Raw genomic sequence first — 16,236 nt, forward strand, 5'->3', positions numbered from 1 at the left:
AGTTCACTGCGGTTCAGTGTACGTATTGTCTTGATACAGGCTGTTAGTAAGAGTTTAAGTGCTACAGAGATGGTCTTTGTCAGCGACTTTTCCTTGGGCCATTTGGAACCACACAAGCCATGACGCCATCTGGACGCACGGACTAGCGGAGATGGAGATGAATCCCCGTCGTCGCGTCAAAGTCGCGCGAGGATCGACGTGGAATGAGCGTCCATTTTGCTAGCATACCCTAGAGCTGTACCTTTGTCTATCACACCTATCCTTACCAGCTAGAGCAATATGAAGCTCTGCGCGCACCTGCTATGGGCGTCTGCCATGCTGCTATCGCCAGCGGTACAAGCGGCGGTCCTGGCCATCGACTACGGAGCAGAATTCACCAAGCTCTCCCTTGTCAAACCGGGGGTCCCGTTCGACGTTGTCCTGGACAGGGACAGTAAGCGGAAGATCAGCAGTGTGGTCGGATGGAAGCGGGATGATCGTGTCTTTGGATCAGAAGGAAAGATGTCGGTGAGTCCCAGCCAGATCTCCTCTCGCTAGGTCAAAGCTGATTTCCAGGCGACACGATTCCCAGATACGCATTTCCCATATATAAAACCCTTACTTGCGTCCAGTTCGGAACCCTCATTGCCCCTCTACCCATCCCCCCCTACACTAGTCAACGACACCCTCATCTTCCCCCACGTATCGGCCCCCTCGCACCTTTCACCCGCCCCTTCCTCTCCACAAGAAGTATGGTCACCGACTGCACTCCTAGCGCACCAGCTTGCATACTTCCGAGGCCTCGCCTCGTCCCTCGCCGGCGAGGTCGTCAAGGACGTCATCGTCACTGCTCCCGCATGGTGGACGCAGTCACAACGGCGGGCGTACCGGGACGCACTCGAGCTGCAGGGCTTGACGTGCATGGGCATGATTGGCGAGGGAACGGCCGTCGGTCTCAACTACGCCATGACCCGCTCGTTCCCCGATTACAATGCCACCACTGGTGAAGGCGAGCGGGAGTTCCACATCATCTACGATTCTGGCGCATTGTCAACCACGGCTACCGTCTTGGCATTCTACCAGACTTCGGTCCTTCCTACGCCAAAAAGCAAAACGCCGATTAATACGACACATATCGAGGTGCTGGCGACGGGCTGGGAGCAGATTGGCGGAGTACAGCTGGACCTCATCCTCCAGGATATGCTGGTCACGGACTTTGCCAAGAAGTCGGGCAGTGATGTCAGCGGGGACAAGAAGGCCATGGCCAAGCTCGCTAGGGAGGCGAACAGGGTCAAGCACATCTTGAGCGCAAATCAGGAGAGCAATGTCGCTGTGAGCTAGTTATCTTCCCTGCGCTCTGGACTTTGCTGACCCGCAGATCGAGTCCCTCTTCAACGACGTCGACTATAAATCCCGAATCTCCCGCGCAGACCTCGAAGCCGCCTTCGAGTCCTCCCTCACCCGCTTCTCATCTCCCATCACCACCGCCCTAATCAAAGCCAACCTGTCCATCAAAGACATGACCTCTGTCATTCTTTTCGGCGGCAACACTCGAGTCCCCCTCGTCCAGTCCTCCATCCGGTCCGTCCTCGGCGACAAGGAGGACATCATCGCCCAGAATGTCAACTCGGACGAGGCGGCTGTGCTCGGCGCGGTCTTTTACGGCGCTGGCTTGAGTAAGCAGTTCAAGATGAAGAAGCTGGAGCTGCATGAGCGGAGCGTATACGATTTTCAGGCGGGCGTAGCGGGCGAGGTGATCTTCCCTGCTGGGACGCTGTTGGGGGAGAGGAAGACGATGGTATTGCCAGCGGTGGACCAGTCGGTCGAGGTGATGCAGGACGGGTAGGTCTTCCCTTTTCTGCTGATGGAGTATGGCTAAGTTCCAGGCACCCACTATTCGCTATCCAGTTCACCGACGTCGCTGCTGCGTTGTCCAACTTCTCCACCCCAGAACCCGTCATCAACCTCACGTTCCGCCTGGACCACCGCGGCCATATCGCCGCTGCCAACGCCGTCGTTGTCTCGAACGCTACGGCCTCCGCCGAGTCCACAGGCGGGATGGCCGGTGCGCTGAAGGGGCTCTTTGGCAAGAAGGAGAAGAAGGAGGATGGGGAAGCCACAGTGGAGGAGGGGACGGAGGAGGATGTTGACGCCAAAGATGTGAAGAAGGAGGTCAAGAAGGAGAAGGTGGCTGTCAAGTTTAGGGAGAAGGCGTTGGGGTTGAAGGCGATGACGGGGGAAGAAAAGCGGGTGACAATGGCTCGGTACGCTAATTTGGGTGCTGATTGGGTGAGAAGGCAAGCTGACAGGTGTAGCCTTGCGTCGATCGCCTCGTTTGAAGCCGCTCGTACGTCCCGCGAAGAGGCCCGGAACATGCTCGAGGGGTACTTGTACCGACTTACCGGTCTACTCGACCCCCAAACGGACAACACCGCCCTCCAGGAGTACTCGAAGCCGGATGAGCAGGACAAGCTGCGTGTGCTCAAGGAGGAGACCTTCGAGTGGCTATTGGAGAATGCGGAGGGCGCGGATGAAAAGACCTTAAGGGAGAAGCGGACCGAGCTAGAGTGAGTCGTATCCATGCCACACGGACATGGATGATTTCTGCTGACTATTCAGAAAACTCGAAGCACCCATCATCCTCCGATTCCAAGAATCCCGTACCCGCCCCAAAGCCGTCGAAGATTTCCAACAAGCCATGTTTGCCGCCCGGTCCTTCCTCGTCGAAGCCCAGTCCAACGTCACCATCGCCAAAGCCGCCGTTGCTGCTTCTACACCCGAATCGCCCGCCGCCCCGCCCAAGTATACCGACGAGGAGCTCACGGCGGTCGAGGTGCTCATGAAGGAGCTGGAAGAGTGGATGGACGAGGTGATGACCCAGCAGGTGTTTTTGGAGGAGGATAAGACGGCGACGCCGGTGGTTATGACCAAGGAGCTGGATGAGAGGGGGAAGAAGTTGCAGACTACTGTGAGTGCTCTCCAGTGGTGCGGACGGCCTATGAGGATTGGGAATTGGGATAAGGGCTGACGGATAGGTCTTGCGTCTTACGGCCAAGAAGAACCCTAGGGCGCCAAAAGCAAAGACTGCCTCGTCGTCTTCGTCCTCGACCACTTCCTCGTCCTCGACAGCGTCGACGGAAGCGGAGCTACCCACAGGATCGGCTGAGTCAGACGCACCAAAGCACGAAGAGCTGTAGGCTGGACAGGGTTGAGTTTGCAATATAGATTCTCAGCTGTCATGACGTCTCTGCTTGTCGGTAAACTGGTCGTCATCTACATGTGCACATTCCCGACTGACAGAGCTGAAAGAAGGCATTCTCATCCTGATCAACTGATATTCACGATCTCATGCTGACATTTACTGCATACCCCGCCACCCTCAACAACTCATACCCTGCCGCCTTCAACGAACCCCCCTGGCTCCAGCTCGTCAGGCGCCAGTTGTCAAGTCACCACCGTCCGCAGATAGTTTCTGCCGCTTCCTCGCCAGTGATGCGTCCCATTCCCGTTCCTCTTCCTCTTTCTTGGCGCTGGCGGCAAGGGCCAGTCCGAGTGGTCCGACTCCCACGCCCAGGACATCTGCCTCCATGGCCACATGGACAAGTATCGCTGACTCGAGCAGTTTTATGGCCACAGTGAGGGGGTCTTGGTCGCATACGCTCTCTGACGGGCTCGGCAAAGTTTCCTCCGGGTCGATGTCCTTCTCTTCGTCTTCCTCCGCTTCTTCCTCCTCTTCTTCTCCCAGAATGAAATCCTCGACCCAATACACTCCCAATCCTGCATTCAGCACAGCAACACGGAAGAAGAACTCTTTGTACGCGTCTTGAGTGGTCTCAAAGTTTCCGACTGCATATCCAGGCCTGTTTCCCGCCGTGTATGCGCAACGATGGAGACTTTGAAATCGTGTAACCCACAGCCTGTTTCCCTCGTCGCTTGCCCCTGTAGCTGTCCCTGCTTCGAGGTCCTCAGGCCGATGTCCAAGCAAACGATCTGTGGCTGAGGCGTTGTTGGGTACGGGTGAGGCCGAAGGCACGTCAGAGTACACAGGTGCCTTGCGGAAACTTGTCACGGCCCGAGCGGCCCGTCTCCACTTCTCGAACTGGACGCGGGCGGCGGAGAGCTCCTCGGGCTCATCATACTGATCGTCTTTGGTGATCATGTCATTGATCTTGTCAAGGGTCTTGTTGATCGAGGTGTAGACGCCATGCACCCCTCTGAGCCAGGCTCTCAGAACCTTGATGCTGACCGGGGGGTTCAATGCGTTGTCGCCATCCGGGCACTGCTCAAGCGCGACCCATGCGTCCCGGCTGGAGTAGAGACTGCTGACCTTGAGGGCAACATCGTTCAGCGCGGCAGACAGAGCTGCTGCCCAAATCTTCTTCTGCTCGTCCGTGAAGAGCACATGGTCAGACGGCTCGGGAACATCATCGGTTGAACCGGTGGTGTCAGGGAGTCCCAGTTCGGACGACTCCTCGGCATCAATGAATGTGTTAGGGGATACCAGTTTGCTTCTTGCCAAGTCAGTATCAAGCTTGTTGAACTCCTCTGCGAAGTCGTGCGTAGTAGTGGCTGTAGACTCTCCTTTACTCTCTGCCTGATTGAATACCCCACTCATGTTGGAGTCAGTCGGGTGTCGATAGGAAGGCGTTGCGATGTCCGAGTTTGATGGTAGGGTGGCAAGAAGAGAGGTATCATCAAGAGAGCCTATCGGAACAGTAGGCTGATAGGCCCTTTTGGCCGTAGTCGAAACTCCTTTGAACGCAAATCGTTTCAGCGCTCATCATGCCATCGCTGTGACAAGACTATCAAAGGTGGACTCCCGGCAAGGTCAGAGAAATACCACGTCCCGTGAGAGCAGAGCAATCAGTACAAGCCGCTGTGAGGACCGGACAGCCATATGAGCATCTAAAAGTACACACACGCCTCGCAATCTCGAAGTCGACCCTGACGTCCCTACTGATCACCCAATCTCGCTCACGTCCTCCCGATACTGCCGTCGAGATCAGCCAGTAGTCCCATCGCCACCCGCGGTATCACCTTCCGGAGCGGGTCCTTGCGCCTCCTGCAATTTACGGGTCGCTCGTGCTAGCCGCCTGTCGCGTTTCTCTTGCTCAGCTTGAGCACATCGGACTCCTGCGCCCAGTGCATCCCTTTCCATCGCGGTTAGGAAGAAAATGGCTGACTCGAGCATATCTGTGATCAGAGGAAGGACCTCGGTGGCGCGCACCTTCTCGGGAGGGATCTTCACGCGTGCCACAATCGATGTCTCCTCTTCTTCTTCTTCTTCTTCCTCTTGCTCTGCTTCCCCTTCCGGCCCCTCCGAGTCCAATCCCTCGTAGAAGGGAAGAAGGCCGCCACTGACGCACGACAAGCCCAATCGAGACTCCAACGATGCGATACTCGAACAGAAGTCCTGATATGCGATTTGAGTTTGAGTGGCGTCCGTTTGCTTGGCCCATCCTGCGGCGGCACCGTTGCGATATGGCGTTTTAAAGCTCGCCACCATCTCCTCCTCGTAGCGCTGGAAGCTCTCCGCTCGCTCCTTCTGCGTCCTGCTCCGCGCATCGCTGATGAGCCTTCCTGTCAATCCGGCGAGCACGGGACCAGTCAGATCATCCTCATGTGAGACGTTGACAGGGAAAAGCGAAGTCAGCTTCACGCCAGAAGGCGAACGCCGAGCGCAGAGCACACGTACCACGTCCTGCCTCCATCTCTCATACTGCGTGTGCGCTTCCGAATCCTGCAGAGGTAGAAGATAGGCGTGATCACCGTAGGCGGGACTGTTGTAGGCTCGATCGTCGTGAGTGATCAGGTCGTCGACCCCGTCGAGGGTCGCGTTGAGCGATCGGTGAACCCTTTCCACCTCATCACACCAGTAGTACAATTCGGTGATCCTGTTCCCGAGGCCCGGCACACGCGTCTTTCCTACGCTCCCTTCCAGCTTATCCCACCTGTCCCGACTCGAGTTGAGACTGCTGACCTTCAGGGCGCAATTACACAAAGTGTGAGACAGATCTTTTGTCCAGATTTGTGACTTGCTCGCCACCGATTCGCTTCCCGACGTCAGAGGGTCGGACTTGTCGCTTTCGAATGCGAAGTCTCGCACCTTGGTGCCTGAAGACACTCCGGATCCGCCGCTCGCCCTTTGGTCGGACTCGCGGCGCATGTTGTAAGAAGTGAGGTATTGACAAGGTACAGGCGTTGCGAGGTTCGATTCTGATGATAAGGTGAGGACAAGAGAGGTATGAACAAGAGGGTCCCCCAAATGGGGATGACCTACAAGACTCACGTGCTCGTCATCATACCTCCTTTGTATACGAATCGTTTCAGTGCTTATCGCGCAGACTCCGTGATAAGGCTGTCAACGGAGGGCCCGAGGCGACGTGAGAATGCCACGTCCCGTCAGCAAGAATAAGTCGGTATATGTCGCTGAGATGACGGATGAGGATAAAAACCGTATCCGATGTACACAAATTGTCCGAACGACCCATATCCTGACATATTCGGACATCCTCTCACGTCTGACTCTTTCGTGTCAGCTGTGAACAACCACCCCTTCTTTCGCAGGCGAGACCAGCGTGCCGCTCGAATCTGAAGCTCTGATGAAGCGTCTCGGCGGTAGGGCGATCCAGATGATGAGCGCGACGATAACCGGGGTATATTCCAGAATGCCAAACAGGTATTCGTGGCTTGAGGCATACCCGAAGAAGCCTGTACGTCAGCGATGCTCATGTGCAGGTATTGGGCTTTTGACTTACCCTGGGCTGTCTCGGCTAGACGGAACACCGTGCGCAAAAGGATCAAGAGAGAGGTACCGAGGATAACCCAGAGGAAACGCCTTAGTTGTGTGGTTTGGAGTGGGGAGGTAGGTGAGGTTTCGTGAGATGTAATTGGGGTACGCGCACGGGAGATCGCGACGAGGAGGATGGTGAGGAAGATGAGGAACGAGGCGGTCTGGCGAGAATCAGCTCAGCTCCAACTTAGACACTGCGTGGAAGACTCACTTGGATGGCGAGACCAGCCAGGAGGATGTTGTTCGCCGTTGCTGATGTGACCTTGGGGGTCTCTCTTCTGGCTATAGTGGACTGCGAGACTCCGATCAGGGCAGCTCCGGCCACCTGGATACCCGTAGTGACAGTATCCGCGGTGATGAAGACTGGGTATCAGCAGCAGTTCCATACTTCGTTCATCCATTGATGCGATGAGAGGCTTACTGGCTAGCACGATCTTTGGCCGCAGGATCAATAGGCGGTCCGCACCGTGGAAGCCCTGGACCAAGAGCGTAAGAGAGAGGTAAATCGCAGCGGTAAACAAGACTGGTGCCTGATAGATATTAGCTCAGTCTGCTGTTCAGAGCCGACTCACTCACCACCACGATTAGGAAGTACTGGACGATGAAGGGAGTAACCACATAGGGTCGGTAGCTGTTGTATATCCTGGCCGCGTACCCTCCACATTCCATCAACTGTATCGGTCAGCTCTGACTTGCCCCTTCTACTTTCGGAAACGTACCGAACCAAACGCCAGAAGCCCATGGAAGCTCCTATACCCCTTCCCCTTCGATCGCATATACCACGCATTGGCCACGAACGTCGCAAAGAAGGTGATGACGGCGACGACGGCGAGCGCGACCGAGGGGACGTAGCCATAAATCACGATGGACGCTTCGCCTGGTCCGGGATTGGGGTTCCGAGGTCCAGTATACTCGGCGGACATTGCTCAGTGATATAGTGTGATGATCCAAGGCGGAGAGAAAGCAGTGTTGGAGCTCTGTTGTATGAGAGAAGTACAAGACAGAATTGGGCAAGAAGGAGCTTACGGTCAGACAACAGAGAAAGGGTGGTGTCAGTATGACGGTTCCTTTCGATCTCGCCTGTGCTCACATCGCAGTACTCTTTGCCAAGACGATCTCGAGATCTCTGGACCGAGCTAGACCGAGCTGCATCGAGGTAGATCTCGATGCGGGACATGGGACCACTTGCTCGGCTCCCAAACGCCTCCGAGGTCGAGCGTCCGAGCATGCCCGAGTTTCGCGGAGCTTAATTCCGGAACCTTGCGAGATACATTACGTCATTTCGTTCCTGGAGATCTCGCGAGCTCGAGGTAAGCTTGGCGCGACCACAGCTCCTCATTCCTCACTGTCCAAGTGGCCGTCCTTTTGCCTTTAGGATCTGGGAGCAAGTCCCTTAGTACAGTATTCGACGTGCATAGAACAGAGCTCAAGCACGAAGTGAACGGTGGCGGCGCAAGACGATGTGTTCTGACTTCTGGGCATGAAGTATCCCGACGTTCCGGCAGATCGATTCAAGCCTGCATGGCGCGCTGGCGGGCCGCTACAATAGCGCATTGATTATATATATACACGCCTTCCCGCTTGCAAGCCTTCAGGTCAGTAGCATAAGACATGTAAGCTATTCTATCACCGAGAGCATCGTGTCCGACAGGGCAGATCTCCAAGTATGTCATGCCAGCCCGCCAGCGTGTTTCAAGGTCTCAAAGGATGCAGATATGTCTGCAAGCCCTTAAACGGCCTTCCCGGGAAATGCAACGTGTCAGGGATATCTGTGAGCCTGCACACCTACTACATATCGGAAACTGATCTGTGGAATCACGGAATGCTGTGCAGAATCCCTTCGGATAGAGTTGCTTTGTTCCACCGACCCCTACTGATCATGGGGTTGGAACACCACCCAATCCGGCCTCTCTTACACGGACGAGCCCCCAGCGTGCTGTGCACTGACTCCTTTGAGATTGGCTAATTTGAAGGCCAGCAGACCGCGTGAGAGCCGGCATTGATAAGCACTACGATATGGATAACTTCCCTCATTCTTCAATCCCTCCCTTCGCCACCCTCTTAACAAGATGAACTGGCATCCCCGTCCAGAACCATTCAACCCCTATGACTTCAACGCGCCTATCAACGACGGCCTATCATGTGACTCTTTCTTATGGGAGGGTCATGGCATGCCTCTCCAGGAGAATGGCTCCTACAACAACGTCAACCTGGAGCCCTGGACCTATGATGCGCCGGCTTGGCCAGGCAACGACGTCGGATCAACGAACTTCGAGCAGCCAGACCACCAGCAGCAGCGTTCCGGAGGTCTCCTGACCCCTGTTTCCAGCGCCATGGGATTTGAGGGGCACACACCCTTTTTCCAGCAGACTTGGACATCGCCTGTCAGCTCTGATGCTTCCTCTCCTGGTGCGGCGGAGAGCGCCCAGCCGCGGGATCGGTCTCACACTGCGAGCTGCACGTCCCATGATGTGCATGGTCAGCTCAGGCCGGACGAGTCCATTTCCCCCGCTCCCGATGAGAAAAAGTGGAAGACATCAGAGACCCGACGAGCGCAGAATACAGCTGCGCAACGGAAGCATCAACAGAGGAGAGCAAGAGAACTAAGCGCTCTGCGAAAATCACTCAAGACACTCTCAATGGAGATGCAAGAACGAAATCTTGAGAAGCGCATCTTGGCGGTGGTGTCCGGATTCCTCGGCTCTGCTGAGCCCGAGAAAGTTTCGCTTTCGACCCACTACGAGAAGGGTTTCACTGACGCGAGCTCAGTCTACGTGCTATCTCAAACGGGCCCCATGCGCTACCTCAGCGACTTGAAAATGGCAACAGTCCGTATCGGAAGAAGCATCCCCATCCTCGGATACTCCTCTCCCGGATAACGCGCCCTCCATGACCGACTCTCCAAATGCCGGTCTGCGAGCGGTACGTCCGGCTGGGATGTCAGACTCAGAAGCTGCCCTTTGGCGTCGGAGAGAGAAGGATCGTCTGGCAGCCAAAAAGTCCCGGAGGAAGAGTGGAGTGAAGGGTGACGACGTTGAGGCACTGCAGAGCTTGGAGAGACAGAAACTCAGGGACGACGTCGATACGGTGCTCCAATCCTGGCTTGCTCCAGCCAAATACCTCTTGCGTGAGGTGAGATCACGCGGAAGGGTCGACTTGTCCTTCGACCCGGCGTGTCCCATGACAGGAACAGCCGCCACGGTGTCGGTGACAGACGCAGAGGGATTCAAGTATACCATGATGCCGAGTACTCGATTCTGGGACGGGGCGGCCGATGCAGGGACGATGATCAAGTCGTATGATACTTACGAGTGAGAGGAGGCGTAGACTGGGTGATAGTCTCTAATGATGCCAAGTTTCTGAGATCGTGGTCATTTGTGCTCCCTGTTGAGCATGTGTATAGTCTACCTCTCCGCGGTGAGCCTTGCAGACCACATTAGTCGTGCCGTCCAGGATTCTCGCAGATCATGTACCGGACCAAAAAGCATTCCCCCACGGTACCCCCAAAGTCACTTGGCCGGGAGGTGGCAAATATCGGGCCGTAATTCTCGCTCCCCCACCCCCGACTTTCGAGAACCTGGCCTGTCAGAGATAATGTAGACATGATTTGTATCTGTATTGTAGTTGAAGCAGATACCGCGCGTCCGTGCTCCATGCTCCATGATGCGCGTATATCGGCCTAGATCCTCCGTAATCCTCCTTTCTCCTTCCTGCCCTTGCACTGGTCGGTCTCGAACGTGATGCAGCACCCCAAACACGTGCGAGCCCCTTGCGCACTGCAGCTGCCATCCTTTCGAGGCGGCGAGGGCGGAGGTCAGTACATCTTGGCCAGGGGAGAGCAGGATAGCTGTGCTCATGAAAGAGCACTTCCCCGTTATCATCCTCCACACTTCTCATCTCGTCTACGTAAATTGCAGTCCTGATTATCTCCTCATTGCTACCATTAAAATGGACCGAATCCCTACTTCCCAGTCCAGCACACTCGACTACAGTCCTTTCGATTTCAGCAGCTTGGCCTTCGACGATGATATCTTCGGCTTGGACGACCCCACATACTCGTACTCTGAGTTCTGGAGCGGTCTGAACGCGCGTCCGGAGACCAGTTATTCCGACTCCATCACCGAGTGCATGTCCTCCTTCGCGCCACTCGTGCCGCAAGACTTGTACACCGGGATGTCCGCTCAGACATGTGACCAGGCACTGCAAATGGACGACTGCTTGCTCCTCGCTGCGAACCCTTCGATATCTGTGGCATGCCATTTGACCGATCGGCTCACGTCACCATCGCCACCCAACATCCCCGCTATGTACCCCTCCACTGGCAGCGATTCATTATGGCCAGATTCTTCCAGCACGGCGGAGCAGAGCTCTGACGACCTGGTAACGGGGCCAGCGACGCCAACTTCGCAGTCAGAATTGAAGGCAGAGCTTCGCCTGAAGCGGCGTGCCGCAGAAAGCCGGCGCCATCGCATCAGAAAAAAAGCAGAAGCAGTTGCATTCCAACAGTCCTTCCAGATCCTCAAGGAGGAGACGAACGAGCGGGATCTTCAGAAACGCATCTTGGCGACCGTCTTTGCGGTCCTTGATTCCAAGCAGACACTATCACTCTCGGTACCCCCCACAACCGGCCTAACGAATGCGGCATCGGTACGTGTCACATCGCAAACAAAGCCCACGCTGTATCTGAGTCATTACGACTGGTTACGGTTTGGGTCCGGGACGAGAGTCGCCGACTTGACTTCCTCAGAGCCGTCTGAGGGAGAAGTGGGAACCGCGAAGCCTCGGTACGACTTGACTCCGAAAACACAGCCGCACGGTCTCAATTCTGCGCAGGCTGGTGCGTGGCGGAAGCGAGAAAACCACCGCCTGGAACAAAGAAAGTTCCGGAATGAGCAGGAAGACAAACGGCAAGCAGAGCAGCGCTCTATGGCACAGATGACAAAACAAAAGCGTGACGATGAGGCCGATGAGTTGCTTCAATCGTATATCGGACCAATCAATGCTCTTATCCGTCAACTGAGAAGCGACGGCAGCCTCGACATCTCCCATTCGCTAGCGTTAGACATATATGCCTCAAGGACGGCTAATTCAGCACCGGCGAGTGAGGCAGTCGAGTTCGAAGCGAGAAGTCTGCCTTCAAACTGAAACGAAGAACTTCCCATACGATGCATCAGTATGTCTTGCGAGAAATCATATGGTGAGACACAGCGATGATAGGACCATTAGTCAGCAAGTCAGCTCGATAAGCTCCAATGACTCATCATCCGTTGCCCCCAATCTTGCGATTACATGCTCGCCCCTACTCATCCTCCTCAATCTCACTCCCCTCATCCACCTCAAACGCCCCCCTCCCTTCTATCCCCTCCCCACCCTGCCCGCCTCCAACACGCGACTTGCTCCTGCTCCCCTTTCCTTTTGCCCTCCCCTTCCCATATTTCCCCCTCATACTGATCCTCCGTTCCTTCCGACCCTTCTCCAACCTCCTCTCGATGATCTGTACCACCTCCGCCACATTCTCCATTTTCACACCCACCACCTCCGCCGCTGCTCTCACGACGACCTCGTACGCGGTCGGTAACGTCCCGGTCACGTCTTTGGGGTCGTACGTCCGTATTTCTTCCCCTGGTTCGGGCGGGATACCTGTACCTGGGATCAGAGGTGAGGGGGTGGAGGTGATGATGGGGAGGTAGGTATGGACGGTTCGGTAGGATAAGGGAGGGGGGTCGACGATGGGGATATGGGGGCGGGGGGCGAGAGGGAAGGTCTGGGCGTCTAGAGTATCAGCTTGGTCCGGATGGGGATGAGGAAGGACCTACCGCTATTAACTGGAGGTTCTCGGTCTTTCAGTAATACGTCTTCAGCGGTGTTGAGATACCGGTCGATATCATCAAGCGAGAGTACCGAAAAGTCACTGCTGAGATGAGCACACACCCTCCCAGATAGCTGCGCGCTCACCGTCGCTCCAGATCTTTCCTTTCGCTGTTCAGACTCCCCTCTCTCATACGCCGCTCAAGTTCGCCAATCCACGTCTTTCCCTCCGGTAAACCCACGACCGGATCATCCTTATCCAACGCTCGTCTATTGCTCAGCTCAATTCTTCACTCATACGTATAGCACTGACCGATCCATCCCATCCAGCCCATAGCTCATCTTCATAACCACCACCCAAGCAGCCACCACCGCCAGCTCAGGCATCACGACGTCCCGATTCCGATCCGTGCGCCGATACACCACCGCGAGCTTCTCCACTACCTCGTCATGGTCCACCCCTTGCTCATCTGGCTCGTCGTCGCTATTGGCATCGATGCTCATCCGGCCGGAAGAGCGATTCCGGGATGCGCCGCGTGTGGACGCTCGGGAACGACTGGTACCGCGGCCGCGTGCACGACGTGTGCGGAGAGTCGTAGACGTCTCGAGGAGGGAGGTGTTCATGTCGACCAGGTCGAGCAGGCAGGTGACTTGAGACAGTGTTACGGCTGAAGGTTTAGCTGTCACTCTCGCAGACTAGGTGAGAAGGAGGTGGGCTTACGAGTTCCACCTAAAGCCCCAATGGCGCGCCATGATAGCAGCGGGAGGTTGACGTCGGGTATAGGGATGCCAAAGTCGGTATTGAGGGTCCGAGCCAGGATGCGGATGGATGCAAAGAGGTATCTCGGCGGGGGACAGCGCTATTGCTGTTAGCTTGGGGATGGAGGTTCTCGGCGAAGGTTTGGCTTACAATAGGTGATAATGAGGTCATGACGTTTCGATTCATGTGTTTCCGCATCTCAGCCGGGAGGAGAGTAGAGTGAGCAAAGTCGAGATAAGGGATGAGGTTCCCATTGACGAGACTAGCAAGGTCAGCTAGGGCAGAAAGGAACCCAGCGAGCCGTGCGCCCTTGACATGACGGCCGAGGTGACACGATACTCACTTCTCGATATCCACGCACATCGCCCCCCTCCGCATCATCCATAACCCCAGACTCAGCACCACCAGCGTATCCGACACTTTCAATCGCCTCTTCTTCCTCCCTTTCGTCTTTCCCTTACCCCCTCTTCCTCCTCTAGGATTATACCCCTCTTCCTTATCCGACAACTCCGAGAGATGCGACATCTCTTCCAGCAGGTCCAGGTCTACTCCCGCCTCATTGTCTTGATCAGACTTGTCGGATTCGTCCCCCTCGGGCTCGCCGGCATCGCTCTCATTGCCTTGCGCGGTGGTGACCTTGCTGAGAGTGCCCTTCGAAGTCTGAGACTTCGTCTGAGGCTGGACGCTCGAGGGCCCGGAGTCTGGGCGGGAGGCGGTATCTTCGGGCGGAGGCGGTAGGGCGGAGATGGCGAGCTGGTACGTCCACAGATCCTTGACGATCATCTGTCCACGGTCAGCTATACATCCGAACTCAATGCAGGCCGGATACTCACCTCGTACACCTCCGGTAGATCCCACAGCTTCCTGATCGCCAGTACTTGCATCCTCAGAAGAAGCTGCAAAGCCTGCAGTCGGAGGTACTCCGCATCGTCCCCTTCATAGTCTGCTGTGTCAGCTCCTAACTGCCACCCTAGACTGTTGGTGAAACGCACACGCCGCATTCTTTCCGCCCTGCTCTTTCCGCACACCCGACTTCCCCGTCTTCATCTTCCGCCGCTGCAGCGCGTACGCGCTTGGCCCATCGGCCTCTTGATCCTCGACTCTGAAGTCCTGCCAGTCAGCGTTCGTCCCACTGATCTTGGCGAACGATCAGGAGCCTTAGTATGCGATCAATAATGCGCTGTCAACCCAGCGCCCAGTACCCTGCTACCGATGCATCGTGCGCAGCCGGATAATCACTGACCTGATAGACATGCCCATCCTCACAGACCGCACTCCCCGTTACATTGTCCCTCCTCCACCGCCTCGACCCGCACACCGGGCATGCTCGGACCATGGCTGATGCTCCGTACAGGCAATCAGCTGCCTTTCCCGCCCTAAAGCAATGGCTCTACCTACTTATCTTGGCCTGGACGTATAATATAGGTGTAGGTGACTCGTTCACACATCCAAGCAAGAGGAGGTTTGTTATTGATTTGCTGCTCGTCGGATTTAGCCGGGTGACGTGGTATTTAGCCAAGTCTGTATCAACCCTGAAACGTCATGGTGAGACCCAGCCAAGCCGCTCATGTACTCTGCTCCACTGTATCCTTGCTCAACCAACCCTCTATTAAGTATCAACGCCTGCAAGTCCGGACATAAGCCCAGTGACATAGAGCAGAAATGGCAGATTCAGACCGTGAGCTACTCCTCGCCCGGCTGCGCTTCGAGGTGCCGCGTCCAGAGCTCACCCCAAATAGCGACCTTCTCGGCCCTGATGGACCTCCTCCGTCGATTACCGCCCACCAAGGTCGAATCGAACGTCAACACCCTCTGTGAACTGTGTCCGGACTATACAGATGATCTCCTGGGGAATGTAGACCAGCCTTTACTGGTTTGCAAGGATGCAGGCGGAGGGAGGGATTTCCTAGGGTGTGACTATAACCGTGATGGGGAGAGCTTCCGGTATGCGATGTTGTAGATGGAGAACGAGTAGCGGCTGATTCATAGCTCACCATGGACCAACTCCTACCTCCCTACGGCTACTGACGGCCCCCTCCCCTCTCCGAAGCTCCGGCAACTCGAGCAGAGCCTAAATGGGGCGTTTGACACGTATCGCGAGATGTACTTTGAAGGCGGGATCTCGAGCGTGTATCTGTGGGACTTGGAAGATGGAGCGGGGGCAGGGGGATCGGGAGGGAAGGAAGTCATGTTTGCAGGCGTGGTCTTGATGAAGAAGAGTAAGCTCATCCACGCACGGAAGTGTACCGTGCACGGAAGAGCTGACATGTTCAGCATTGACAAGTGACGACGCAACATCTCCATCAGGCTCATGGGACTCTCTCCATGTTTTCGAATGCCAAGAGCGGGGCAGGTCAGCCAAGTACAAGCTGACCAGTACTGTTATACTGGTTTTGAACACGGCTACTGCCGCAAAGGCGGAAGGGAAGGGCGCTGAGGGTGCGGAGGGGTCGGGAGCGGTGACGCTGAGCGGGAGCATGACGAGGCAGGTGAGTCTGCAAGAGTTCACCGCTGGTATCCGCTTCAGAGCGTAGATGGCTGATTATGCAGGATGAGGTAGACGCTCCCCTTACGACCAGCTCGGCGCATGTCCCCAATATCGGCAGGATGGTAGAGAACATGGAGTACGTCGATCGGCTGTGACGGCTGAAGCTGAGCGCTGAGTGGCGGTGGCTAATCTGCCAGAATAAAGATGCGCAATCTCCTCTCATCGGTATACTTTGGCAAGACCAAAGATGTCACCAACGACCTTCGGAGCCAGAGCGGGCTGGAGACGAAGAGTAAGGAGGATATGCTCCGGGCGGAGCTTGCTGGACGCTTGGGGCAGAGGAAGGGATGAGCGGTCCATACGATCCGAGGGTATCAGCGGCTAGATCTAGGGGAAAGGGTAAGATGT

At 56.0% G+C, this 16,236-nt stretch overlaps 7 protein-coding genes across 7 annotated transcripts; 3 read left to right on the plus strand and 4 right to left on the minus strand.

Moving 5' to 3' along the window:
• Positions 1-279: 279 nt before the first annotated feature.
• MKK02DRAFT_35927 (Hsp70 protein-domain-containing protein) lies at positions 280-3,176 on the plus strand (the record flags this gene model as incomplete). The annotated part of the gene is made up of 7 exons (XM_053089302.1): positions 280-507; positions 538-1,311; positions 1,358-1,821; positions 1,866-2,243; positions 2,295-2,546; positions 2,599-2,947; positions 3,015-3,176. The coding sequence occupies 7 exons, from the start codon at positions 280-282 to the stop codon at positions 3,174-3,176; spliced, it is 2,607 nt and encodes an 868-aa protein (XP_052947619.1).
• A 233-nt stretch (positions 3,177-3,409) lies between these two features.
• Positions 3,410-4,594, minus strand: MKK02DRAFT_42217 (uncharacterized protein; the record flags this gene model as incomplete). The annotated part of the gene is made up of 1 exon (XM_053091890.1): positions 3,410-4,594. The coding sequence occupies one exon, from the start codon at positions 4,592-4,594 to the stop codon at positions 3,410-3,412; it is 1,185 nt and encodes a 394-aa protein (XP_052947620.1).
• Positions 4,595-4,981: 387 nt separating this feature from the next.
• On the minus strand, positions 4,982-6,145 carry MKK02DRAFT_42218 (uncharacterized protein; the record flags this gene model as incomplete). Its single annotated transcript, XM_053091891.1, has 1 exon — positions 4,982-6,145. The coding sequence occupies one exon, from the start codon at positions 6,143-6,145 to the stop codon at positions 4,982-4,984; it is 1,164 nt and encodes a 387-aa protein (XP_052947621.1).
• A 369-nt stretch (positions 6,146-6,514) lies between these two features.
• On the minus strand, positions 6,515-7,695 carry MKK02DRAFT_42219 (RTA1 like protein-domain-containing protein; the record flags this gene model as incomplete). Its single annotated transcript, XM_053091892.1, has 6 exons — positions 6,515-6,690; positions 6,738-6,933; positions 6,984-7,135; positions 7,194-7,302; positions 7,349-7,444; positions 7,492-7,695. The coding sequence occupies 6 exons, from the start codon at positions 7,693-7,695 to the stop codon at positions 6,515-6,517; spliced, it is 933 nt and encodes a 310-aa protein (XP_052947622.1).
• Positions 7,696-8,841: 1,146 nt separating this feature from the next.
• MKK02DRAFT_31398 (uncharacterized protein) lies at positions 8,842-11,711 on the plus strand (the record flags this gene model as incomplete). The annotated part of the gene is made up of 7 exons (XM_053088281.1): positions 8,842-9,604; positions 9,717-10,083; positions 10,176-10,189; positions 10,213-10,356; positions 10,519-10,585; positions 10,765-11,609; positions 11,650-11,711. 7 exons carry the CDS (start codon positions 8,842-8,844, stop codon positions 11,709-11,711), a joined length of 2,262 nt encoding a protein of 753 aa, XP_052947623.1.
• A 360-nt stretch (positions 11,712-12,071) lies between these two features.
• Positions 12,072-14,676, minus strand: MKK02DRAFT_42222 (uncharacterized protein; the record flags this gene model as incomplete). Its single annotated transcript, XM_053091893.1, has 10 exons — positions 12,072-12,544; positions 12,589-12,686; positions 12,728-12,850; positions 12,894-13,248; positions 13,302-13,440; positions 13,491-13,602; positions 13,684-14,123; positions 14,174-14,283; positions 14,333-14,450; positions 14,584-14,676. 10 exons carry the CDS (start codon positions 14,674-14,676, stop codon positions 12,072-12,074), a joined length of 2,061 nt encoding a protein of 686 aa, XP_052947624.1.
• Positions 14,677-15,002: 326 nt separating this feature from the next.
• Positions 15,003-16,179, plus strand: MKK02DRAFT_35928 (putative f-actin capping protein beta subunit; the record flags this gene model as incomplete). The annotated part of the gene is made up of 6 exons (XM_053089303.1): positions 15,003-15,018; positions 15,080-15,284; positions 15,330-15,559; positions 15,615-15,829; positions 15,891-15,964; positions 16,026-16,179. 6 exons carry the CDS (start codon positions 15,003-15,005, stop codon positions 16,177-16,179), a joined length of 894 nt encoding a protein of 297 aa, XP_052947625.1.
• Positions 16,180-16,236: the final 57 nt, after the last annotated feature.

The sequence above is a fragment of the Dioszegia hungarica genome (genome assembly GCF_025882075.1).
Source record: "Dioszegia hungarica strain PDD-24b-2 chromosome Unknown MKK02contig_6, whole genome shotgun sequence".
Classification (NCBI taxonomy): Eukaryota; Fungi; Basidiomycota; class Tremellomycetes; order Tremellales; family Bulleribasidiaceae; genus Dioszegia; species Dioszegia hungarica.